At 44.3% G+C, this 26,261-nt stretch overlaps 1 protein-coding gene across 7 annotated transcripts in view; it reads right to left on the minus strand.

The window, feature by feature from the left end:
• Positions 1 to 4,990: 4,990 nt before the first annotated feature.
• IL17RA (interleukin 17 receptor A) overlaps positions 4,991 to 26,261 on the minus strand; it is a 214,092-nt gene continuing 192,821 nt past the window's right edge. For 4 of the 7 annotated variants that reach the window (XM_085652192.1, XM_085652193.1, XM_085652191.1 and 1 more), the window contains 2 exons: positions 19,465 to 19,482; positions 4,991 to 8,108 (listed from right to left, as the gene is read on the minus strand). In XM_085652192.1, coding sequence (XP_085508318.1) covers positions 6,625 to 8,108; positions 19,465 to 19,482 — 1,502 coding nt within the window. In that variant the 3' untranslated portion in view covers positions 4,991 to 6,624. The remainder of the gene's footprint in view (positions 8,109 to 19,464; positions 19,483 to 26,261) is intronic. The other 3 variants (XM_085652194.1, XM_085652195.1, XM_085652190.1) reach the window with 1 other exon arrangement.

Here is a 26,261-nt window from a genome sequence, read left to right on the forward strand (position 1 = left end):
TTAGTTCATCATCATTTAGAGCAATGACCATCCCATAAGCTGCCTTATAATCAATCACAGGTAAAGCTTTAAAATAAGGGATCAAAAACCTTTTGGTGAGAATTAGATAATAAGAACAAAAGAATAAAAAGTGCAGCATTGATTGTTGATTATTGCAAGGACACGGTAGAAGGTCAAGGTGAGTAATAAAGCCCACAGGGAATTATAACATATATTTCATGGTATCAGTCCTCAGCCAAAAGAGTAAGCCTCTTTCCCAGCAGCCAATTGGGTTTAACAAATAGCTAGAAACCGCGGGAGTGACGTTCTCAATATGCATGTATCTGACCACTGACGTTTTTTTGCGTTCTGTAACCAATCTGGCACTTTTATACGATGCATAGAGTCCTTTGAAAGAATTTACTACTGATAGTGCCAAGGTCTGAGGGATTTGAAAATACAAATTCTAGGTTCCCACTAACTAGACTTTTGTGAACCGCAGCCAACCATGGTATATCCATCCCCCTGTCACATTTCAAACAATCTGAGATTATCTCTCTAGTTAATTGAGCCGCAGGATTTTTCCAAATTCTCAACCAGAATAGGGTTGGGCGAGCCTCAACGTAGTCTTCAATGTATGGAAGATTGAGTTCACAATGACTAGCGTATTTGGATGATGAGATGGGTGCACCCAGGATTTTGCGGCAGAATCTATTTTCTTCACCCTGGATGCGAACACTGTTAGTGTGCCCCCAGACTTCAGCGCCATAAGTTGCAAGTGGTATGCATTGGAGTCTGTAAATCTTGACAGTTGGGGACACCCCCTCTACATTCCTCGGCTTGGGAAGCCCCAGTATATTGTTAATAGAATTTGTAAACTTCCTTGGTTTACCAGATTATAACCTCTTGAATAACTAAATGAAAGGAGAACCACACAAGGTATATATATAAAATATATGTATTTATTTCTAAACACTCTCTACTAACCTCTTTATGAGATTAGAGAGCAAGGCACAGAATAATACAGTTGTAAAACAACAGTAAATAGCACAATATACAATGGGCCCCAGGGGGAGACCAAACCATATATTAAGAAAGTTGTATAAGAACCACGACTTGACTAGACGCAGTGCCTAGAGCACGTAGAATCACTGGGACCCCAAGGAACCACCCAAGGTAGTGACACAGCGGACCCACGGGAGACGCGAGCAGTGTGAGAACACAGCCGCAAGCTTCGTACAAACCTACGGGAAAGTCGCTGTAGGAATTTTAGAGTTTAAGGACACTTATGAGAGGACTTGGAGCAAACCCATTTAGACTTAGAAGGTTCTAAGGCCAGCACCCACGTGAGCACCGGACTACTTGTGTTACCTAACCCAGAGAAGCCGGGTGCATAGGTGTCAAATGGTGTCGGGAATCTTCGATGTCGTCAATGGAGAGTTGCTGCAAAGTGCTGTTGACGTGGAAAGGAGAAATGTCCGGCGTGATCCAAGCCTGGATCGAAGATGTGAAGAACCTGAAAGCAGAGGGGACAGAGTCTGGGTCACTTGCCAGTGACCAGGGGCACGATAGATGAATGCCCACCGATGTCGGGTGCTTCAGCTGTGATGAGGTGCTGTTCCACGAAGGATGTCGAGGGGGTAGGTGTCCGCACTGGAGATCAACAAGCCTTGGCAATGGCAACCCACGCGGTGAGAGTAAAACGGCTTCGGTGTGGACCAGCAAGGTCCTGTGGACTCCCCAAGCGATGGAGAGTCAGGGCACGTCTGGAGCAACCAGGAAAGCCCGTTGAAAGTCAAAGTACCATTCTCAGGGACCCACAAGTCGACAGACAAGGGCTCATGAAGGGACCTCGAGAGGAATCACCAAATACCAGCCCACGGGTCACTCGAGGAGTGTAGGCCAGTAATGTTCGGTGGAATCACTGCTCGGGGTCGGGACTACAAGTAGCCCAAAGCACAGCCTCAGGGATCGCCAAGAAGCATACGTTGCTGCAAATGTGCACAGTGTCTAGGGGTTTGGGTTGCACGGTCCCCAGGAGGGCTTTGGATCTCAGGATCGCTGAGAACACGGGTCTGCCTCAGGAAAGCTTGGAAACCCACCTCCTGGTTTTCAAAGTATTTGGAGTCCTTCAGGAGCTGCGTAGATGCAAACTGGACAGATGCATCTTTGGTGCCTGTCTTGCAGGGGAGTAACTCCTTTACTCCAAGGGAGATTCTTTGGACATCCAACGTCGTGTAGATAATAGAAGTTCTGGGATTCTGTAGCAGAGTTTCGTCCAGGTAAATCTAAAGTCCTGTAGCCAGGGGTTTCTACTTTATACCCAAGGAAGGGGTGCGACAAACTCTGGGTCAAGTTAGTGCTTGAAACCCAATGTATCCAATAAATACGTATGACATAATTATGGACATAAGAGAAACAATATATAACTCGTAACAGTCCATCATCCTGATGAGACAACATAATGGGTTAATATCGAACAAATGCCTCAATAAATATCATGTAATTTAATCTTTGTAACCATAGTCTGTCAGTTATCATTGTCGGGCACGTGCCCCCAATGAATTTTCAAAAATAACTGGGCAAATGCCCCTCCGCGAATCCCGGCGAAAAAGAAAAACAAAACGCGGACTCCACTGTTCCGCAAATTATCGACCCCTGGGTGGGCCATGTCCTGGGCATTATGTAAATAAAGGAGAGGGCACCCCCCCCACTCCTAGGACCACCACCTCTGTGAGGCTTCTTTAAAAATTAATGCATGAGAGGCCCGTTAGGCACCCCCGGGTACCACCTCCTCCCCAGGGATATTCTTTTTAAATGAGGGAGCCTCTCGGACCCACCTAGCTCCGGGAACCACAACCTCCCCGGGGCTTTATGATAAAACAATGCAGGGAGGGTTTGCATAGATGCCTCCGCAGCCCTGGAGGCAGCCACCTCCCTGGGGCTTTAATTTGAAAAAAATGCAGGGAAGCTGCCCCCTGCAGCCCCAGGGACCACCACTTCCCCAGGCAAAATCAAAAAAGGAGTGGGGCGAAACGGCCCCCCTTCTGGAGGCATAGATGGCCCTGGGGACCACCACTCCCCAGGGCCGGCTCCTGCTATGTCCAGGGCTGCCTATTCCTGGGACACAGCTGTTTTTATGGCTTGGTGAGAACTTTAAAGCTCCTGCGAAGTCATTCAAACTGTGCTCCGCTTCTAGCTAGCGAGGGCCTCAAAAAAGTGCTCTTGGTTGCTAGAAGCAGAACATAATTGTTTTGACAGAGAGGGAGCTGCATGTTCAGCAGCTTCCCTCTCTGTCAAAGCAATGCCAGCTCCCGCAGGAGGCAGGGAGCCGGCAGGGAATGCCGGGGCCTTGAGGCTCCCCCACGGTCCCCAACATAAGTAACTGGGTGCCCTAGGTGGGGCCAGGGCAGCCAAAAGAGAAGCCGAGGCCTGAAATTGGCCAGGGAGAGGGCAGCATAGCCCTCTTCCCCACATTATTTATAAAAAGGCCAGGCCCCGGGGGATGGGGTTCCCAGGGCCGAAGAAATCGGCGTGGGAGTGGGGCTGCTCGGCCCTTCTCACTTTAATGTTACAAATAAAAAGGCTAGGCCCCGGGGCCAAACTCAACCCAGGGAGGGAGGACGTTCCCTTTCTCTCATTCAAAAAAGGTTTGTCCCCGGAGGATGAGGTTCCTGGTGGTTAAATCAACCCAGGGAAGGGGATGACACGCTGCCCCTCTCCTGTAATAAATATACAGTAAAAAATGTTTACAAATGCGGACCGGCAAGTCACCAGAAGCCCCACCCCCTTTCTCCACCACTCTGCAAGCGCGTCTCCTGATGCACTGCTTGTTGGGGGAGGAAGTCCCCTTGACTGCGGAGGGTCCTTGAGGGGGAACAACCCCTCCTGTTACCTCCAGTAAGTCCTACACAGATGAGATGTTCAGAGGCCTCGCCCCCTTTATCCACCAAATAAAATGCGCTTCTCTGCACCCTGATGGTGTGGGGATGAAGCCCCCATAAATGCTGAGGGTCCTTGGGGGCCAACAAGACCTCATGTTACCTCCAGTCCCACAGAGCGAGATTGCGGAGAGGACTTCAGAAGCCATGCCCCCTTTCTCCACCATTCTGCAAATGAACCTCCTGGCGCACTGCTGGTTGGGGGATGAGGGTTCTTGTGGGCCCAGAAGCCCTTCTGTTACCTCCAGTAAGTCGGACGCAGGATTACTGAGAGCTGATTGGAGTCTCCGCCCCCTTTGTCCACCACTCTGCAAACGTGACTAGTAGTTAAAAAACATTGAAATTCACTTAGAAAAACTGAAGGTTATAGGGACGTTATAGTTAAGAAATAGATTTTGAAAAACCTTAGAAATGCACCTAAAAAAACAAAGGTTACAGGGATGTTATAGTTAGGAAATAGATTTTGTAAAAAACCTAAGAAATTCACTTGAACAAACCCAAAGATTACAGGGACATTATAGTTAGCAAACAGAATTTAAAAAACCTTAGAAATTCACTGAAAAAACCCAAGGTTACAGGGAAGTTATAGTAAGGTTCAGATTTAACTCATACAAAACCAGTGAAATTAGGCAGTTACCTGAGCTAACTATAACTTACGCCCCGCAATGCACTGCTTATGACCACACATATTACATCAGTTATGACACGGTCAGTGACATCACTCGTGACATCCCTCAAGACATCACTAATTACATCTCAAATGACATCACATACATTTAAATTTATTTAAAATTACTTTTAAGTACTTACCTTTGATGTAATGACTTTCCTGGTAAGGCTGCAGATGTAATTGAACATACCACATATACAAATGTAACAATAAGCTTGATTGAAGATAAATTGAAACTAACAAAAGAGGTTAAAGCTTTGAAATGTGGTTTCTACTTTTTCTGAAATCTACTCCAAGCAAGGGAACTGAAAACCCTACCTCGTGTAAAGGCTTTCCTAGACTGGTTTCGGTTTTACACAACAGACAAGAAGATGGTGTTCTAAAGTAGTCAGGAAATCAATTTCTTTTTAAACATAAGTTTAATAAAGAAACCTGATGAAGAGAAAGAGATTCCGTTTATAAAAGTAGCATTTTAATACCAATAGATCTGCCATTACTGAAAATCCTTTGTAGAAAGAAGCTGAAATTAAAACGGTCCAAGTCAGCACTCCACCTGACTGTCTGAAATGAGGAAGGTAATAACAAAATGAGCCAGAGAGGCTGCATGTGTGAGTGTCTGAGCTTGAATTCAACCTGTCCCTTAAACACAAAGCAGAGCCAATCTTTACATTTGGGCAGAGGATGATTGGTAGAAAACATTGGTATTTACTCAGTCTACCAGGTGTGCCATTTGTGAACAGAATTTCAGCACAAGGTGGCTAGGATCTTGATGCCGATCAGAACAACAATTAATAATTCCACTGTGGTAAGGAATGTTTTAGCTTTGAAAAAGCATTAAATACAATTGGAGGCTTACCAAAATTGGAAACTGATTTGCTCTTAGAGTTGCCAAATGTTAGGGGCACCTTTTTTGGATATATAGCAGCTAAAGGACCAAAAATATTGCCTATTAAAATACTGGTTAGAGTCAAATATAAACGTGTATCAAGCAAATGTAGAAGTATTGCCATTTGAAAGAAATTAGAATTTTGGGGTAAAAAGCAAACTACAGTAGAAAGAACCTTCACAATTGGATCACATTAAAACTGTGCCACTTCAGTAAACATCGGAAACCTTGACAAAATACAAAACGGCAACAAAAGTGGATCAAAGATAATACGCAGTTTTTCAGAATTCGTGAGATGGTCAATCAAATGCAAACAAACTGCTGTGATCATGTAATATCTACTCATCTGTATCCTACTGCATTGATCACTCATCACTTAAATGACAATTGACTAAGCTCAAAAGAACATGTTGACAAGTTCCAATAAGAAGTACCTGACCCACAGATGTGATGCATGCACTTATAAGCCGTTTTTTGTTACTTTGTTTGCACCTAAGACAACTTCTGCAAATTCTATCCTTGACACTTCTAGATCACATTGCTATATTGCGAGCCCTACTCCTTTTGAAACAGTAAAGGACTTTGATAAATTAATCAATGTATTACTAAAATCAGAAAGTGGTGATGGAACCATAAAACATTTTATTATATATTTTCGTCGTTGGAAATGAGTAAATAAAAGTAAGCTAAGGGGCTGTGAACTGCATGGGATGAACATTATATTGAAGGCACTCTTCTGGAAGAAGAAGAACCTGGGCACCAACATTTGGGTTCTGCTGCTATATTTCTTCAAGTTAACGACAGGACCCTACCTCCTACTTTTGATATCAATTAACAGATATAGGAAATCCTGCACAATACATTTGCTTACATGGCTGTGTAGAACACTGGACAGAACCTTTTTACCCATGAATGTACAAAACCTTCTTAGATGTTCACTGAGAAGCTTTCACGATTTTGTAACCAAAGTGACAACAGTATTTATTTAGTATGAACATCTGAAGCTATACACAAAATAATTTCAAGTGAAGGATGTGTTTATTTTGGTCTTCTATATGAAAATGTGCATCTTTGAATCAACTTGTTTACCCAGTCTGTTAAGAAAATATTGGTGGAATGAAGGTTAATCAGTGCTTCTCCAAGGTGATTTAAAGAGGAACCACAGTCCGCAAACCCGCAATCTGCATGTGCATTTTCTTCACCATCTCCAAATCCTGGGGAAAGATCCCTGGATCAGATGACTCAGGCTCCATACCCACAGATTTCATGCCATCTCCAGAAGCTTCCAGAGGTGGAGAGGAAGTCCTGGAGATATAACCCTGATCTGACTGCAGAGACTGTCTCTGATCCCCCAAGTCCTTTCCAGGTGAAACTTGCACCAGCTGCTGCTCTTCCTCATCCATGTGCAGGTGGCCAAAAGTGAGACCCTGCTGGAACTGCTTGAGTTGTTCCAGATCCCTTTTCTCTGCATCTGAGAGGTTATCAGTCCCTGGCAATGGCCAATTTTGACTGTCCTTGCTCCCACCCAAGGACAAATGCCCAACGCCATTGTTAAGAAGCATGTCAGTTTTCAAAGCCAAACCTACTTGAGGTACTGGTACACCTTCTGTCCAATCTGACTGATATGGCTGCTGCTTCAAGCCAGTGTTTGCATACTCCATGGAGAAAAGAGGTTCCTGCCTCTGTACAAAATCACCCATCCCTGCATCCGAAAAGTATATTTCAGTCTGGTGGGCAGGCTGCTCATAGTGGTCGGCATGAGGCTGCAGAGGCTCAATTCTTGTTATTGCTGCCTTAGGCTCCTGTATCTGTGGGTCAACAAATAAACAATCACTGTCTTTTGGCATTGTGAAAAACGGCTGTAGTTTTAGGGTGGCACTTTCCCTTAGCAAAGGATCCCAAGAGGCATCAACACTGACATTCATATCCAATTCCTCACTATGATGACTAGGAGACTCTTCCAAACACTCTTTTATAAACCAATCAGGATGTATTTCCTGAAACTGTCTGAATTTACATATGGCAGCTTGCAGGCATTGGCCACTAGGATGCTGGGTGTAATCTTGGGCAGTGACTTCCTCCACACAGAACACTCGCCCTGGCTCATACTGCTCCCGGTCATGAATTCGAAAGAAAACATCTTCAAATTTTTCCATAAGTCTATACTTTGATGTAGTTTTGAACGGTTCTGGTATATCCTCCTCTGTGCTTATGTCACCAACATAGGCAATTATGTATTTGCCGAAATTTGCCGGAAGCTGGAAATCGGGCATGATCAAGTTGAGAGCGGCAGTGAAGCAGTCACCAAAAGGATGTTTACGGTCCTGCCTGAGTGAGACCCTGGGCTTGTCCATCATGGCCTGCCACTTGGCTTGGGCTCCAGAGGAGCACATGATGATGATTTTCCCAGACTGTTTTTCAATGTTCTGCTTTTGACTCGTGAGCCAGGCCATGATCCCCACCTTTGCAATCTCGTTTTCCTGCAGCAGGTCCAGTACTACATCTGCGGCACACTTGACCCTCAAGAAGTCTGCAAGTTTAAGGACCACATCCACATAGAAAGCGTGGTCAGCAGAATATACAATCCACACCTTTGGATTCTTAGAAAGACAAGGTAGAAAATCTTCATTGTCTGAAAAAAAACCCACAAAAGACAATCAAGAACACAAATCAAGACAAGAAACACTTCTGTAATTGAACTGTATCCCTTTTTATTCTGCAAGATGCCTGGATGGTAAAGCCTCCTGCATGGTTTAGTCAGGTTTCCCTACCCTGAGTGCCTGACTGCACATATCTGGTTTCCTGGTTTGTGATTTTGTCCCTAGGGTCACACTAAACTAGCATGTGCGCAGAGGCAAAGACCAATACCTTGTCATGAGTTAAATCCTAGACTTGTCCTGTGACTTGGAGGGGCGTATTAAGCGTTTGCTCATTGAGGGACAGTAGACAACAGTCCCTGTCACAGATTTAGCATGAAGAGTGGTGGCGACACCATACAGTATTTCTTTAACCACAGTGGTGACCAGAATTTTTTCATCTGTCCCACTAAAGTGGAGGCCTAGTGCCCCGATCATGTTATGCTTATCCAAATCCTAGTTCTACATCCCAAGTGTATATTGTGTGTGTTTGTGTATGTAGCCTTCGTGACACATGCATGATGAGTGTAAGTGGGCCTGAGTAATGGAATGGAGGCTGCTGGGATCCATTTTGAACCCCACTGGGCTGGCCTTTTGCACAAAATGAAGGTGAGGTTGTTTTCCCAGACAAACAAGTTTCTTACTTTCGGTAAAGCTTTCTGAGGGATGCTTTAATCTAATCTGACTGCAGACTCCTCATCTTTACAATATTCCCAAGATACCAAACTGGATCAGTATGTTTTTCTAGCAATGTTGCTGCACGCTGCCAGGTGGCTCCATGCGGCTCCCCTTTCACCCCATACCATCCTGGAAGTGAAGAAGTGGAGCTACATATAAATACTACCCTTCCATGCCAACGTCACTTCCTTTCTGTGGCTTTCAATGTGTCTCAGGAGCTCTGTTTCCACTTTCTACGCCCTCAGACTAGGAGCATAACGATTGTCAGTACCAGTGTGCTGATGTCGAAATTGGGACCTTCTTAGAAGGTAAATCTCCCCTGAACAGGGAGGTGGAGGTCAGTGAGGAATCTGCATTTAGAGCAGCCACAGCGCCATGCAGGTAAGAGCGGTGGGGCCGGGTGGGAGGGATTTCGACAGACGACAATGAGGGAAAATTCATTATTTATTTAATTTTCCCTCGTGGTCATCTGTTGAATCCCCCCCTAACCCGCACCCACCGTTCTTACCTGCACGGGCCACTGCTGGTTGAAAATAGTTTACAGAAAGAGCATTACCAAAGATAAGTAACTTGTTTTTCTGAAGAATACTTCTAACCGCAGATTCCTCACCTTTTGGACAGATACATAAACAATACCTCCCAAGATGGAGGATCTGTGCTGTGGCCTCAGATCAAAATGTCCTGCAGGACAAAAAGAAGACAGTGTCCTTCCCATCCTACCTGGTTTTCAAGGCATTAGTGGTTTGTGAATTGGTTCTAGGTCACCCAAGTTGCAGCATGGCAGAACTCAGCACCTCCCCGTGTTAAAGCAGTGGCAACAGCCTTAGCCTTGCTGGGGTGGGCCCTAAGTCCCTCCAGAGGTTTCTTCTTAGCCAGCGTGTAGCAGATCTTAATGCAGAGGACTATCCACCTCAACGGAGACCTCTTCTGCACAGCATTTTCCTTCTTTGTCCCAGAAAACCCCACAAACAGCTGATCGTCCACCCGAAGGTTAAAGATTCTTTGGAGTCTAACTGATTAAGTCTCTTCTTGTCTTTTGAGGGGTGAGAAGGAGCAAAGAACTCTGATAGGGTGTTGGATTGTTAAACATGGAAAGGAGCCAAGATTTTTTACCAGAAGTCTCCCAGAGTCTTTTGCACCAGTTTGTCTGGGAAAATGGTGGTGTAGAGCAGTTGCCTGGAGTTCACTCATGCGATGGGCTTAAGTGATCACAATGAGATAGACGGTCTTTAGAACAACCAGGAGGCAACGAGCAGTTGTACATTCACTCAAAGGACAAAGACATGAGAAACGTCAAGACCGCTTTAAGGTCGCACTGTGGCATGACAAATGGTTTGGGACAGAACATGAAAGTCAAACCTTTAATAAACTACATTACAACACATGATGGTTAATCTTATAAAGGCCAAAATGGCAGACAAATAACCTTTAATAGTGCCCACCGCAAGGCTTTGCTGGCCAAAAGACAAGCAATAAAACATCCAACAGTTTGGCTTTAAAGTATCTGTCCAGTGGACTCCACACAAGGCGACAAATGTGTCCTATTGTCTGGTGTACACAGGCTTAGTGGAAAGGTGCCTGGCAACCAGGATGACATCCACAGCTTTAGGTGGCAGATCATAAGAAGTCAACTGACACTGCTCAATCTCCACACATGGAGGTTTATATTGCAAAGGTTCGGCTGAAGTACCATGCTCTGCTGCTGTCACAGAAGATCTTCCCAAAATGGTACTCTGATCAGAGGGCAGATGCTCAAGCCCAGAAGTTCAGGATACCACGCTTGTCTGGCCCAATACAGAGCCACTAGGATGACTTAGCCCAGTCGTTCTTGATCTTTTTCAGAACTCTGGGCAGGAGAAGTATGGGCAAGAAGGAGTTCAGGAGTCCAATGCTTCCTTCCAGCCGGAACATATCTCCAACCAAGTCTCTTTGCGGAACTCCAACGCACAAAACAAAGTAAGACGCCAGGGTCCTTCCCACTGATGGAATATGCCCTGCCCCACCTCAGAACGCAGATGCTATTTGTTATCTGCAAATCACAAGTGGGTGAGCTCGTTCAACCTGCCATTCATAGATCCCGCTATGTGCTTCACAACAGAAAAATGTCCTGACTCTCCAGCCAACTTCAGAGGTACAGAGATTCTTGGCAGAAGGCCCAGGACTCCATTCAGCCTTGCTTGTTGAGGTATCTTACAACAGTGGCGCTATATGTGAGAACCTGCACCGGCCCTCCCTTAATGAACTCCAGAAAGGCCTTCAACAATGCTAGATGAATGGCCCACAACTCCAGCAGATTTATATGGAGCCAGATTTCTGCCAGCAACCAGAGTCCTCTTGATCTTCACCTTTCCCAGATGGACTCCCCAACCGAGCAGCGATGCATCCATTACCTGCATCAGCTCTGGGTGGGGAAGAGAGAGAAGTCTGCTGCCAGTCCAATTACGTTCGATCAGCCACCACTGCAGATACTGCCCAGACTCCTCTGAAATCTAAGTGACATCTGAGAGGTTCCACTAATGCTGGGCCCACTGGAACTTGAGATTCAGGACGATGCAAGAGGCTAAAAGGTTTAGAGATGTTTCAGAGATGCTCTCACAGAGATCCAGGACCGAGGCTGAAACATCAGGTTCTTAGCCCAAATGTCCTTCGCTTGTTGCAAAGGCGGGGAGGGATGGGGGTGGGTGCGGGGAAGCCATAAACTGTACTGTATCCAGGACCACTCCAATGAAAGGAAGTTTGTGCAAAGGAGTCAGTGTGTGACTTTGGCTCACTGATCGCAAACCCCCACGATATAAGGAGGTTTGCCATTGTCTGGACTAGAGCGGTTGATCTTGAAGCTGAGAAACAGGATTCAAGTTTTGACAGGGATGCTCAACTTCCTGTGATTCTGGGCAAATCACTTAATATCTCCCCATGCCTAACAAAAATTAATGTGTCCGTCTGTAACGCAACTAGTGCTCATGTAAAGCGCTCCGATACCTTTGGGTCTAGGTAGCGCTATATAAAACTCCCCCCAAAAATGTCTATCTTCAACAGCCCGTAGTCAAGGCAGTGGAAACTGGTATCCCCTACCTCCAAAGATGAGGGGTGACAACTACCATCACTTTGTTAAACACTTAAGGTACAGTGTTGAGGCTCAAAGGTAGCTCAGCAAACTGAAAATGCTCCTGGCCAACCTTGAATCGCATGTCACATCTGTGGGATTACAGGACAGGTGTATGAAAATACACGTCTTGCAGGCCCAAGAATTCCATCCAGTTGCCAAGTCCAGGGCAGACAAAATCTGGGACAGTGTGACTATTTTGAATTTGTCCTACTCCAGGAAGGCATTCAACACATGAAGATTTAAAATAGGCTGAAGGCCTCCATACTGCTAAGGCATGAGAAAATAATTAAAGTAAGAAGTCATCCCTTTTTCCGAGTCTGGAATCCTCTTGATTGCTCTTTTGGAGAGAGACGTTTGCACTCCTTCCTTTAGAATAGATAGGTGCTCCTCTGGAAGAGGCTCTGATGTGGGAGGAAGGTGGGGGCGGGGCATAGATATGCTGAACGATTTGGAGGACCCATCTGTCAGATGTAATGGATCGCTTCCCAGGGAGAAAGTGCTAGATCCTGCCGCCCACAGGGTGGTTGTGCACCACTATGACTCTCACCCTGTGATACATCCCCACTGCCACAGTCCCACTGGCTTGGCCCTACAGCTGACCCGTCCCATGCATCACACTCACCAGTTTGACATAATTCTATCCCCCATAACACTGCCAGCTCCCCATCTCATCCGTCGGTTGCTAGTCCAAAAATAATGGCATTAAAAATGTTTTCCAAAACTGGAAGCCCGTTTTCAGTTTTCTCTGGTGGTCTTGCAGAGATGTGATACAACCAAAAATAGCGGAGGACCTGCCACCCTAAATCAAGTGCCCCAATTATTTTTTTAATAAATGTCTTTTTATTTTGAGAAAAGAGAAAAAAAAAGGTTGTTTACAAAAGTTTCCATTGTTAAAACAGATTTAACCATGAAATCAACAAATAAGGGTGTTCTGTGTCTATAAAGCATACACCCTGTAGATCATTTGAATATAAAAGCGTCTATATCTTACATGTGTGCTTGTTAGACAGCTCCATAGAGGAGGAATAAATTACATTCAACCCAATGAGAACCCAGTACTGGGCCGAAACCCCCCAAAAATTGTCATGCATCCGAGGGCTACTCATTGCCTCATAATCCGGCCTTACCAGCAGTCTGCATACCAAACCATGCTTCTATTTCATAATGCTTGGTGTGGCTGGATTACACCATTGTTGGCTATGTCTCTTTTTGCCACTATCAGGCCTAGACTAAGAATTAGTTTGTGGTATCTTGTGAGACATAAAACATCCAGGATATTCAATAAAGCTACTCAAGTGTTTGGCTAAATCCATGTGCCCATGACTTTGTTGCACTGCCCCCTTTCTGACCCTCCCCCCAACCCTCTATAGGCTCCACAACTCTAGACGGTATGAAACAGGTGCCCTTCTGTTTCTGCCTCCATTTTTGGTGGCGTCCTCACTTCCCAATGAAGACCCAATGGGTTGGGTGAAAGGCAGTCCCAAAGTTTCTCATAATCCGGTTATTTGGCTTTAGAGAACTAGTCCAATGATGACACTCTAGAGGCAGGGCTGGATGCAGGATCACGTTGCCGTGTGCATGAGCAATGATTGGCACAACTAGACTAGTGTTACCAGATTGGGCTTTTTTCAGGCACAAATGATCAATATTGGTCCCACTTATGCGAGTCAAAACCTGAGTGTGCTGTTTTTTTCATTTGTGTGCTTGATTCAGTAAGTGCGAGCACATGCATCACAAAAATTCATAAACATTAATTGAGCAAGTACATTTAATGACAGAAAAGAAGTCACAAACACATGACATTATTTATAAGCTGGAGTACCCCTGTCACGCCAAATGGTTACAGTGGGTAAGTCCTTGTGAGGTGAGGCGTTTGCAGTAGAAGCTGCAAATTATATTGAGCCATATATGGTAAAAAAACAACTTTACCATCTTGGGAGACTTTAATTTTCATATGGAGGCCTCTGAGAACTCGGAGGTTAGGCTACTCAAGGAAACCCTTTTCTGCCTTGCAGTCGCGGCCGGCACGGCTCACGGGTTGGGTGGCTGATTTGCGGGGTTGCACTGGGTGGGAGGGGAGTGGGTGGGGATGCAGGGATGGGTACGGGCGAGTGGTCGCAAGGGACGGACGAGTGGTCGCGAGGGACGGGCGAGTGGTCGCGAGGGACGGGTGGTTTTAAATAATAAAAATAAAATAATAAAACGTACCTTTCCTGGGTTCCGCCTCTTCACTGCTCGGTCTGCTCCTGCTTTCCTGCCTCCGCAAGAACACACAGGAAGCAGGCAGCCTCCCTCCCCTCCCCTAAGTCAATCACAAAGCTGCAATGGCATTGTTGTGATTGGTGGGACGTGGACCACGCAGGCGTCTACTGGGAAGCCATTTTCTCCTTGTAGGCTGCATGCAGCCTACATGGAGAAAAGGGAGAGTGCGCATGACTGGTTTGGTCAGCCCCAGAGGACCAACCAAACAGTCAGGGCTCACCAAACAGTCAGGGCCTGCAGCATTGGACAAGCCACTCCTCCCCTGCCCTCGAGCAGACCCAGCCAAACCCTTCTGCTTTCTCGCAGTGCGAGAAGCAGAAACATAAAATGGTATTTATAATACCATTTTATGTTTTAGCTTCTTGCACTGCGAGAAGGCAGTGGGGCGATGCTCCTCCGCCCCCATGGATGAGCTGCCCCTGCTGTCTTGGACTATCTCAGTAGGTTATGGTCCTTAGCAGTTCAAGAGACGATGCCCCTTACTTGGTCAGACCATAGTGCTGTGACTTTCTTTCTGATGCACCCCCGTTACAGCAGAACAATTATGTAACTGGCACGAAGACTATCTAGGAACTGGAGGGGGGTCTCAACAGAGTCCTTGGTAAGTACCTTCAACAGTACTCCCTGTGCCATCCACGATGATGTGAGAAAGGGGCGGAAAGTTTCTCCGATGGGTTGCAGACTGCAGCTGATCTGGTAGCTCCCCTAAAGGAATATAAGTTGAACAGGAAAGTGCTAACTGCTCCCTAATTTACGGAGCATCTAAGGCTCCTTAGGCAGATGTGTCACCGCCAGGAACTTATTTGGAGGAATCACTATTGGGAACAGGAGAGGGCGCTATATAAGGTTGCCATCAGAGGACACAAACGTGCCATTAAGGAAGAAAAGGCACTCTACTGTAACAACACATTTGAGACAAAGAACTCTCCCACAGAGATTTTCAAATTTTTCCATGAGCTTTCCGACCCCCTGACCTGCCCAGAGCTGGAGGGAACCCAAAAGATCTGCAACAAGCTTGCATATTTCTTCCAGGCAAACATTGCCAATATCTACTCAGACCTGGATGCTCACAGCACTTCAGAGAAGGTACAGGGGAGTCCCAGGAGGGAAGCACAGCAAAAGTCTCTGGTTTGAAGAACTTGGGCAGTTGCTTCGAACACCTGAACTTACGGAGTCACTGTTAGTTAACATCAAGTTGGGAACTATAATTTTGCAGTCGCTAGCTGGCACAGTGGCTTGCCCTCTCACAACAATCATGAACGCTGCTATTATGGCAGGACACTACCAGAGTCCCTGGGAAAAGGCCGTAATTAGACCCTTACTTAAGAAACCTAATCTTTATCCCAGTGACCTCAAGAGCTACAGGCTAATCTCGCTGCTTCCGGACCCAGCAAAGATCCTGGAAAAACACCTCAATCAAGCTCTGATAAGGCATGCAGAGGGACAGGATCTCCGGGATATTTCTCAGTATGGCTTTCGTAGCAACCACAGGATAGAAACTGCCTTGGTAGCTGTAATGGACAGTATCAGATGCTTGGCCGATGAAGGGAAGGCCGCGGCACTGATTCTGTTGGATCTTCCTGCGGCTTTCGACACCATCTCTCCCACCCTGTTAATGGAGAACTTGATGACAATGGGTATCATGGACTAAGCTCTGAATCTGCGGTTTCATTTGGGTAAATCACAAATGGTTGCTCAAGATCAGTTCCATTCTGAACCTTTTTCACTGCCTTGTGGGGGTTCCTGAGGGCTCTTCTCTGAGCCCTACACTATTTAATCGGTATATTTCTCCAGTGGCCAAACTAATTTGTTCTTTTGGATTGAGGCTGTTTCATATGCTGAAGACACATAGATTATCCAGCTAATTTCAATCTTTGTATGACGGCTGTAGCTGCATGGGTGGTCAAGAACTATCTGAAAATTAATGGAGATAAGACAGAGGTCTTGCTCATTGGCTGTCAATCTTTGATCTGGAATAGCACTTGGTGGCCGGAGACAATAGGTACCCTACCGAGGCCAGAGGAAACAGTGAAGAACCTGGGCATTGCGCTAGATGGTGAGCGGTCACTGAACAGCCAGGTCAATCGCAGTGTCAACTTGCTTTTGGATGATCAAAATGTTGAGGAAAATATTTCCTTATAGGATCGTATCGGTTCGGAAACAGGTTGTGCTTGCTTTGGTTACCTCTAGGATAGATCATTGTAATGCATTGTACCTTCAGACTAACAAGATGACCACTGCAAAGTTGCAACTGGTGCAGTATGCAGAAGCTAGACTCACGCTGGATATACATAAGCGGCAGTCGACATCAAAAGGTCTTGGTGATCTGCATTGGCTTTCAGCAGAAAAATGCATATTGTTTAAAGCACTCTGCATTGTTTATAAAGCCCCGAACTCTGCAAGTTCAGGGGATATTAAAGCCATGTTCCAATGGTATGTACCAGCCAGAAATCTCAGCTCTGCAGCTTATAATCAGGTGATCGTTCCTAGAGTCTGTAGGACAAAATGGGGTAGCAGAACCTTTTCAGTTGTGGCTGCATGGCTGTAGAACAGTCTACCCTCAATCTTACCTTTCAAAAAGCTACATGTTCCTTTTGGAAAGGCGTTACAAACTTGGCTCTTTACACTTTAGTAAGGAACAGGAGATTCTGGGAATTTTTCTCATCGCATTCCCTTTTTCAGCTCCTGCCTAGCAGCCTAGTAGGACTACAGCACCACGATCCCCATGGGCATTTGTTGCGATCTAAAAATATCAGTCATCATCATCACCATGAGTTACTATTGGCCATGAGCTACTATTGGCCTCTGCCTCATGCGTCTGCTGCACACTGGGTCCCCATTACCCAACAATGGCGCGCATCATTCTTGCTTGGTGCGTGATAGCTGATGCAGTGACATACAACCAAGCTTGTAGGAGAGCGTGCGCACCACCTCCATACATTTTAAACTGGTTCAAAACAAAGGTGAGGAACGGCTGTATAACTCCATGCACTGCGCATTCTTTCTACTTATTAACAGACTAGCATCCCAAGGAATCGAGCCCCATCCTCAGGAAATGACGAAAATGGGAAAAAAGAGAATAAAAAAGTGTTAGCAGGGAGAGAAGAGAACAGAGAGATCTTGTTGGTGTAAGAGAGAAGGGAGAAAAATAATCAAGGTCTTATAGCGGTGAAGTTTGTGATGTGAAGAGGGAAGAGAAGACTGGGGAAAGGATAAAAATCATCTTAAGGAGACTGAGCGGATCGGGGGAGAAGGGAAAGCAAATGAAAGGGAGAGGTAAGGTAAACCAGATACATATTGAGGACCAGAGGAAGCTTGAGGAGGATGAAAGAAGGAAAGTGAGGTATGGGTAAAAAGAGACGGGGAAGGCAAATATGTAAGAGACAAAAATCGATTAATAGTTCACCACAGATAGAGTTAAATAAAGGAGGGACAGCACTTGGATACCCGCACGGGTGACAAGCAGCACTCTACAAATCTACTGATTGATTGAAAGAGAGAGAAGATGAAAATTGATAAAGGGAGAGGAGGAGAGACAGATAAGAGGCAGAGGAAGGCAGATAGCTAGAAAACATTACGACGGAAGAAGAGGCAATAAGTGCGAATTAAAGAAGTCAGTTCCAGCACTTAACGGGATTATTCCCTGCAGGTAAGCAAACACAGTTATACCAGAGATGGAAATTACCTCACTCAGAAACTTGGCCAAACATTTGTATGAGTTTTATCTTTGGGCCTTTTCAACCAGAATTTTAGCACCCATTCAGTATCTTGTTCATGCGATTTCGTCATCTCGTCCAACACCAGAAAAGGAATGCCAATAGTTGGTAAAAGAGCATTCCACAAATATCATTGAAAATAATTCTTCATAGCAAATCACTATTCCCTTAATCTTCAAGCAAACACAACGGCATTCAGGACATCAATTAACAGGTGTGGTGTTAGCTCGCTCAAGAAATTTAGGTCTCCCTCACAAAAAAGCAATTAATATTTTGCCAAAAATCTCCCCAACCACAGAAAATATTGTAGGGCTCTAGATCGCAGACAGAAAACGATATTACGAAGAGGTTTCAGAAAAGTAACCGTTAAAGCCAAGTATGAAGAAGACAACATGATACAGCAAAGTTTTTGAATTTATGTTTTTTAACAACGCACCGAAAACCACACTGTCTTGAGCATCCTTAGATATGGCTCGTTAACTTTACCATTTCTTGATCAATAAAATCAGAGATGCATGGGGTAACATTTTAGCGTAGCAAGCTACCCATGACTCATTGGCAATCAAGCCTCAAAATTGTAGAATACCTCACAATCATGACCACTGATTTCTCAAAAGCCATGCGGAAAGCAGGACATTTCTGCAGCAGACAACAGACTGCCAGATCAAGTGGTTGTACCACAACCAAACATGATATGGCAACACCACTTCGAAAAAACCCACATCTGCCCTTTTTGAAGGTGCCCACTTCAGACCTATCTTGAATCCACCCTTCATCAGCCAAGTGTTGGAAGAGAAAACTCCAAAGCAACATCAAGATATATAAACTCATCTAAACTCAACAAGTTCTATCAATCTGGCTTTCGCCTTGAACATGAGAGTCATTAGTAATGGAAGTTCAGGAGCACCTCCTCGAGGCTTAAGACTATAAAAGCCCTGCAGCATGTGGGTGGCATTTATGAACACAGTCCTCAAATAGTTCATTCGCTTAATTGTCAGGTGGTCTCAACAAGTGAAAGCAAAACCCTTCTTGAATCCAACTGCAAGTCACCAATACCTTTAACTTCTACCACTGGCTCACCAAGAACTTCACCCGCATCGCGGAAGGGAGTCCACTCGTTCCTAGACTACGTTCCACAAAAAGAAAGGTAGGGCTTCAATATTCTTCTTTCTCACTGGCATGTGGTATATTTGGTTTGGGGGGCATACAGCATGCCCAGTTTAGGAATTACACAAGAGCAACTCTGCTGTTAGGAAAATAACAGAACTTAGTTGTTCCGACTATATGCTTCTTTGGCAATGAACAACGCTTAACACTGACACACAGAAAAGACACATAAGCTTACTTATCTTCATTTTCCCCAAAAATGAAAGTAGAACCTAAGCTAAGAAGAAAGCATGCTGATAGGAAGACAGCAATACCATTTTAGAGAGTTTGGCTATCAAATCTCGCGAGAAGCAGCAACAGTAAGCACCTCACAGAGGGGAAACTAAATACAGAAATTCCAACACCAAATAGCAGAGTGTGTTAAGAAAGACATGGCAGCAGAGTAAAGCTAGTTGGCGGCTTTGGGGAATCTCCACAGCTTACCATCTGTCTTCATTTGGCCTGTAACAAAAATAGGAAAGACAACTTGTAAGTGGAAATCAATCTAAAGCCCAACTAGAAAAAAATTAATTTACCTTATCAACCCTTTTTTACCAACTTGTGGGAATATTGCCCTTGATGATGGACAAAACGGCTCAAGAAAATAACAACCATTGGCAATGGTTACAATTTAATTTTTTTTAAATTTCAAGTATACACCTTAAAAAGAAAAAAGGAAACATGCTACCTACACGTGGTGGTCATATGCTGGCAATAACAAAATATATATTTTAAAACATTAAACCATCGCATATATTATTTTAATAGAACAGTAAGGTTGATTCCTAGCAGAAGGTGTACTTAGGAGAAGTATGGAAATACCTTTTAATGCACATCACTGAAAAAAACAATTGTTTTTTAATCACTGTAACCTACAAATTTATACACACAAGGATGCCTAAAATAATAAAATAGACGCTGAGGAATGGAAAGAAAAACATTGAAAATGTAAACTTGTGGCGATACAGCCCTGGCAATGAGGTGCACTTATTTTTAGGCAAGTGCCCACAAGAGCAAGAGAGCCAACGGCTGAAGTGGACTGTCCTTGCAGTATGGTTGCTTTCCATAGGAAAAGCGTTTTTGTGCTGCTAATAACTTCGGCCCCATTTGGAGAATCTCCAGAAACTTTCCTAAAAGGTACTACTTTGCGACTAGTTTGTGCATGGAAAGTTTTGGGGCTGATTCATCAAGCAGGGGCCAAAAACAAAACGGGGCCCCAAAACGCTAAATCCCCATGCATTTAGTCTTCTTTAAGACGGCCTTCAGCAAAAACTGCTAAACTAAATTACATCAAATTTGACAGAAATCTAGATATGTTCCACAGATTGTGCTTTTTGTGATTTGGTGAAATTTGCTCAGTAGTTTTTGAGAAATTAAGGGTAAAAAACAATTGTATATTTTTGCAGTTGGGCTAGTGAAAGTTTCGCGGATGTCCCACAAGAGCACAAAATTAAAAATGGAGCCCTGTGATTCGTTAAGAGACCCGTTTTTCCCGTGAGCCTTCATGCTCTCGCGGGATCGAGAGGCTCCCATAAGTCTCGTAAGAGCGAGCGCTCCAATTGGCTAGCTGTTGGAATTTTATAAATGAAATGGCCAGCATTACTGTTTATTGTGAAAAAAAGTGTTGGGAAATGAAGTAAAATAGCTATATAAGGGGACAGCAGAAAGGCATGCTGTGCCCCTATATTTAGAGAGGAGGTCTCTAAGAGAAAACTACTGTGATAAAAATGAATGTATATATAAAAAAAAGAAATGAAAAAAAAATGCGGGTTCGTGATTAGTAAAAAGGAATAGAATTCTCAATACAGTCTACTAGTAGGAATGCATAAAGTGCCCCTTATTATTGAGAGGAAGTGTGTAAGAGATGAGTAGAAGGTTAATTTTAATTTTTTAAATGTAAGATCTTGCATGACTCTCGCGAGATCGTGAAAAATAGGGAAGAGTAGGTGATCTTTGAACACACTCTAGTATGTAGACTTGTTACTGTAGGAAGGATTCTTACTGGACATGGTATTTATCAGAGTCTACTATTTACGCCCATAAGCTTGTGAACAGTTCTGAGTAGAGAGTTAAAACTCTTACCACACCTTACTACGCACAGCCGTCAGACACACAGGGGTGTCAGGGGAGAGGCAAGTCCCTCCACACACCCTACTATGGACACCAGTCATTTTAGTGAAAGATTTCAAAGGAGAGGTTAGTTCATTCACACACCCTACTACACATACTATCATCTCAAAGAGACAATTGACAGGAGAGGCCGGTACATTCACACATCCTACTATGCACATTCGTCATTTGAGAACGAGGTGTAAAAGGATAGGCCAGTCCCTCTCCACTCACTACTACACACACCAATCATCTGTAAGAGAGGTGTCAAAGGAGATGCCAGTCCCTCCCCATACACCCTACTATGTACACCCATCATCTGAGAGAGAGGTGTGAAAGGAGAAGGCAGTCCCTCCCCATACACCCTCCTACGCACACCCTTCATCTGAGAAAGAGGTCTGAAAGGAGAGGACAGTCCCTACCCACACACTACTATGTAAATCCGTCATCTGAGCGAGAGAGAGATCTGAAAGGAGAGGCCTGTCACTCCCCACACCCTACTTCGCCCACCTGTTATCCGAGAGAGAGGTCTTAAAGGAGAGGCTAGTCCTTCCATACACCATACTACCCACACCATACACCATACTACGCACACCCATCATATGAGAGAGGTCTGAAAGGAGAGGCCAGTCCCTCCTTCCTCACTACTATGCAAACCCGTCATCTGAGAGAGAGGTCTGAAAGGAGAGGCCAGTCTCTCCCGCTACACCCTATACGCATACCTGTCATCTGAGAGAAAATTCTCAAAGGAGAGGCTAGCCCATCCCTATTCACTACTAAGCACACCTGTACTACGCACAGCTGACAGTTGAGAAAGAGGTCTCAAAGGAGAGGCCAGACAATCCACACACCCTACTACGAACCCCTTTTGTCTGAGAGAGAGAGAGAGAGAGAGAGAGAGAGAGAGAGAGAGAGAGAGAGAGAGAGGTCGAAGGAGAGGCTAGTCCATCCTCAACACCCTACTACGCACACCTGTCATTTGAGAGAGAGGTGTGAAAGGAGAGGCTAGTCCTTCCCCTCACCCTACCCATCCCCCGAGCGCAGTGGGGGGTTGCATTTACGTATGGTAATAAGGCATTATTGTACGTTAAAAGACCCTAGGAATTCACAGAAAAAACCAAAGGTTAAGGTAACGTTTTAATTAGGTGTAATAAAAAGATCTGTTTTAGTTTAAAAAAAGAAACCTTAGAAATTGACTCAAAACAACAAAGGCTAAAGTAACGTTATAGTTAGGTGAATTTGTCATTGACAACATTTACGCTTTGAACTACAAAAAACACAGAAATTCACCAGTTAAAGTAAGCAGTACCAACTATAACTTCCGCACCGCCATGCACTACTTATGATCTCACATATGACAAAAATCATGACATGTTCTATGACCAGCAGCATCACCCCCACCCCTGCACTCCACCCCCCCACCACCACAAAAACATGAAAAAGAAAACGATAATTAACCAGGTTTATTATAGTTTTATATTTTTTCTAGCGTACTAGTTTTAGGGCAGGGGCAATTGTGAGGGTGGTGGCAAGTGGAGGGCAGGCACGAGAGGAAGTGTTTAGCACTGGTATCAGTGGGCATGTGGGTTTGGCTGGCCATCTCAGGACAGCCAAACCGACATGCGCACTGAAGCGGTCTCCAGCCTGAGCTGTGTTGCCGGGTTGGAGACAGCAGTCACAGGCTTCCAGTCTAACTGGGAGCACAAATCGACGGTGCTCAGGCCAATCCTGACGCTGCTTTCTTGCTGCCAGCAGCAACATGAGTGCAGAGTCAGAATTGGCTGCAGTGGAGCCTGGAGGCCTGTGTCTGCAGTGGAGAAGAGCTTAGAAGAGCGCGATGCAGCAATCCGGTAATGCAGCAGGTAAGCTGTTCTTTTTGGTTTACTTGTGTCATCCGTCCGACTCCTCGCTAATCTTACGAGACTCCGGCCGCTACTGTCTAGGACATTAATCATGACAACTCAAATGACATAGTTGATGACATCACTGATGATATCATCCAATGAGTGTGTTAGTTTGTTTTATAGTTTATATAATGGGAGGTATTTACCATATGACATTTTAACCCAATTTTGTACAGCTTGTGTCCAGCAAATCAAAATACGTGTTTACAAAAAGCATGTGCTTCTAATGCACCATAGGTGTGTAGAGGAATTGAACATGTTATAGATTTTTGTACTGAGGACTAACTCTGTGTGCACTGGACAGTTGACTTGTGTTCACTATGTTTCACACAAGTTGTTTGGTACTGCACAAAAGATTTCCAGCAGTGCAAAGATTCTACATACTACGTACTAAATATTGTAGGCAGGCTTCAGGTATTGGACAGAATTGTCTCAGCATGACAGTGTCTACGTAACATAGAAGACTGAGTGCACCAGGTACTAACCTATGTATATGTGCTTGTGTTGCTTCAGAAGATGAAAATGTTTTTACCACAGTATGAAGGCTGCAGGTAGTATGATCTTTAGCACCTTCAGACCTTGGTTATTTTAAGTGAATAGTCACTCTTTGGACAAGTTTTGCAGAGTGTACACAGTTTTTAGGAGATACTTTTTATTACTCTGTGGTGCATTGCTCATCGAGGGTTTTACAGTTTTACAGTTTTCTCTCTCCATAGAGTAAACAGTGTTAACAGTACCCACCTTCCTATTCATATTCATTTAATTTCTCAACGTAGGCTCAGTGACTGTCAGGGTTTTGATACAGGTAAAGACTCTCCGTATGAGGCCATTAGTTATGTAACAGGATGTGAGTATCAGGAGGAATTTGGGTTTCCTTGAACAGTTGTATACAGCTTGAACACTGTGTGCAGGATAGGTTACCCTTTTATCTGTGCTTAATAGTCAACATGAACTCAGTTACCCATGAAGTGTATTGTATAGGGTTAATGTTTCACATAACACAAGCTTGCTTTACCTATGGTGGGTGTATGTATAATAGAAGTAAAGGTGCTTCATATTCTTCTGAGCTATTGTACACATACCTTCATAGCTGTAATGGTATATCCTTCATTAAGCAATGTGTGCAAAAGAAGCTTGGATGATGTAATCAGTGATGCAATAGTTGATGTTATAGAACATGTAATGAGTGATGTCATATGTGAGGTCATAGGAAGTTCATGGCAGGGGCGCAAGTTATAGTTAGGGCTGCTAACTATAACTGGTGAATTTCTGTGTTTTTTTAAGTTCAAAACGTTAATGTTGTCACTGACAAATTCACCTAACTATAGCGTTAATTTGACCTTTGGATTTTTCTGTGAATCTATCTATCTATCCTACTGGCAGAACCCAATAGATAGTTATAGTTAGGACCCAGTTTCCAAAGGAAAAGCATTTTTTTATTTGACAATAACTTTGGTGATGTTTGATGAATCTTTGTGACATTTTCAAAACTTGTTTGCCACTCACTTCAGCTGCTATCTTGAAAATTTCGGGGTGATCTGTCAAGTGGCAGCCGAGAAAAAGGGATGTGTACCAAACCGTGTTTTCCTCATGTTAATTTCCATCGGAGCTTTAGAGGTGGCTACAGCCCAATCTAAAGAACAGAATTACACCAAATTTGGCAAGTGACGTGTTGTGATTTGGTGTAAATCCATTCATTAGTTGTAGACATTTCAATTGTATATATAGGGACGCGGAGGATCCATGACCCCTCCAAATCTAGTGCTGAGATCTGTTTGACTGCCATCACTTCAAACCACTTACATCATCTCCAGTTGCTTCCAGAAAATCCGTATTTGTAAAGCTTGAACTACTCACACTTACGGGTCTCAAGGCGCTGGGGGCCGTCGTGGAAATTAAGTGAGCTATTGCCCAGCGTCACATGGTGCTGAGCTGAGATGCTGGCGGAGCTGGGGATCGAACCGTGAACCCTGTGCTCTGAAGTCAGCTGCCCTGGCCTCTGCACCACACCTCTCCAGTGAATAAAAGGATCCAGTTTAAGGCACTCATCTTTGCCTTCAGGGCCTACACCCATAAAGGTCCTTTTTGTCTCAGGTGCCACTTTAAGCCTTATGTCCAGGAGAGATCGTTGAGATCTAACAAACTTAAACTCTTTCAACTGCCCTCGCATTCACGAAGCCAAAAGAGGAGGTAGATCATTTGTTTTCCTGGCCCCAAAGTTGTGAAATGTTCTTCCTTTTGGCTTGAGAACCAGCCCGACTGAAGTTATTTTTAGAAAGAGCCTTAAAACAGTTATTTAGGATCTCAGTTATTAGGATTATTGGAGGTGATCTTTCCGCTAACGCCAGGCGGCTTCTCCAGAGGTAGCTGTGCGCTTTATAAATGCATTTTATTCTATTGTAATTTTGTGCTTGGAATGGTAAAAGGCTTTTGTCATTTTTCAAGTAGACATGGGTGGCACTAGCTAATCCAATGCTTAAAGAATTTGCTGGAAAAATGGTAAAAGACTTTGTCACGTTATAGTTTGACATGGACGGAACTGTGCTAATCCTATGCCTAAACACTTTGCTAAAAAAACACAGCCATTTGAGGTGAGCAGATTCAGAGTGTCCCTGGTGTTGTAGGGTGCTCTATACAGGAGCTGCTCTGCGCCTAAACCTGGGAACTACTCAGAGTTCCTTGCATCCTTTTTTTGCATAATTTATGTGGCACTCTAAGCCTGAAAGGGTATTGTTTTATATACATACACATATATACACACACACACACACACACACACCCATATACATACACACATGTATGTGTGTGTATGCATTTTTTATTTAGGATTTTTTTTTAATTATACGAGGCTGGCAACACACGTAAAGCTGTCTCTAAGCTTGACTTAAAATTATGCCAGAACACATTTCACATGCACACCTATTTCTCAAGTGTGATTGACCTCATTGTTTTTGAGTCCCTGCAGGACCTCACAGTCGCTCCCCAATGTCTTTCCTGCTAGTTATTAAACCTGAAGCGGAAGTGGAGCTTGGAATACTGAGCGACAAAGGAACTAGGAAAGAGCTTTAAGAATTAGAATCACTTGGTTTGCAGGCAAGTAAACTTTTTTTACTTCACCACCCGGGTCTCCCACGCTCTGTAACTTAAAAATCGGTGGGCCTGTCACAGCAACAACTTGGTGTTGGGTTTGATGTTAAGAAAGCACGTTTTATTGTTCTGAATCTCTGT

This window comes from Triturus cristatus, chromosome 4_1 (genome assembly GCF_964204655.1).
Source record: "Triturus cristatus chromosome 4_1, aTriCri1.1, whole genome shotgun sequence".
Lineage (NCBI taxonomy): Eukaryota > Metazoa > Chordata > Amphibia > Caudata > Salamandridae > Triturus > Triturus cristatus.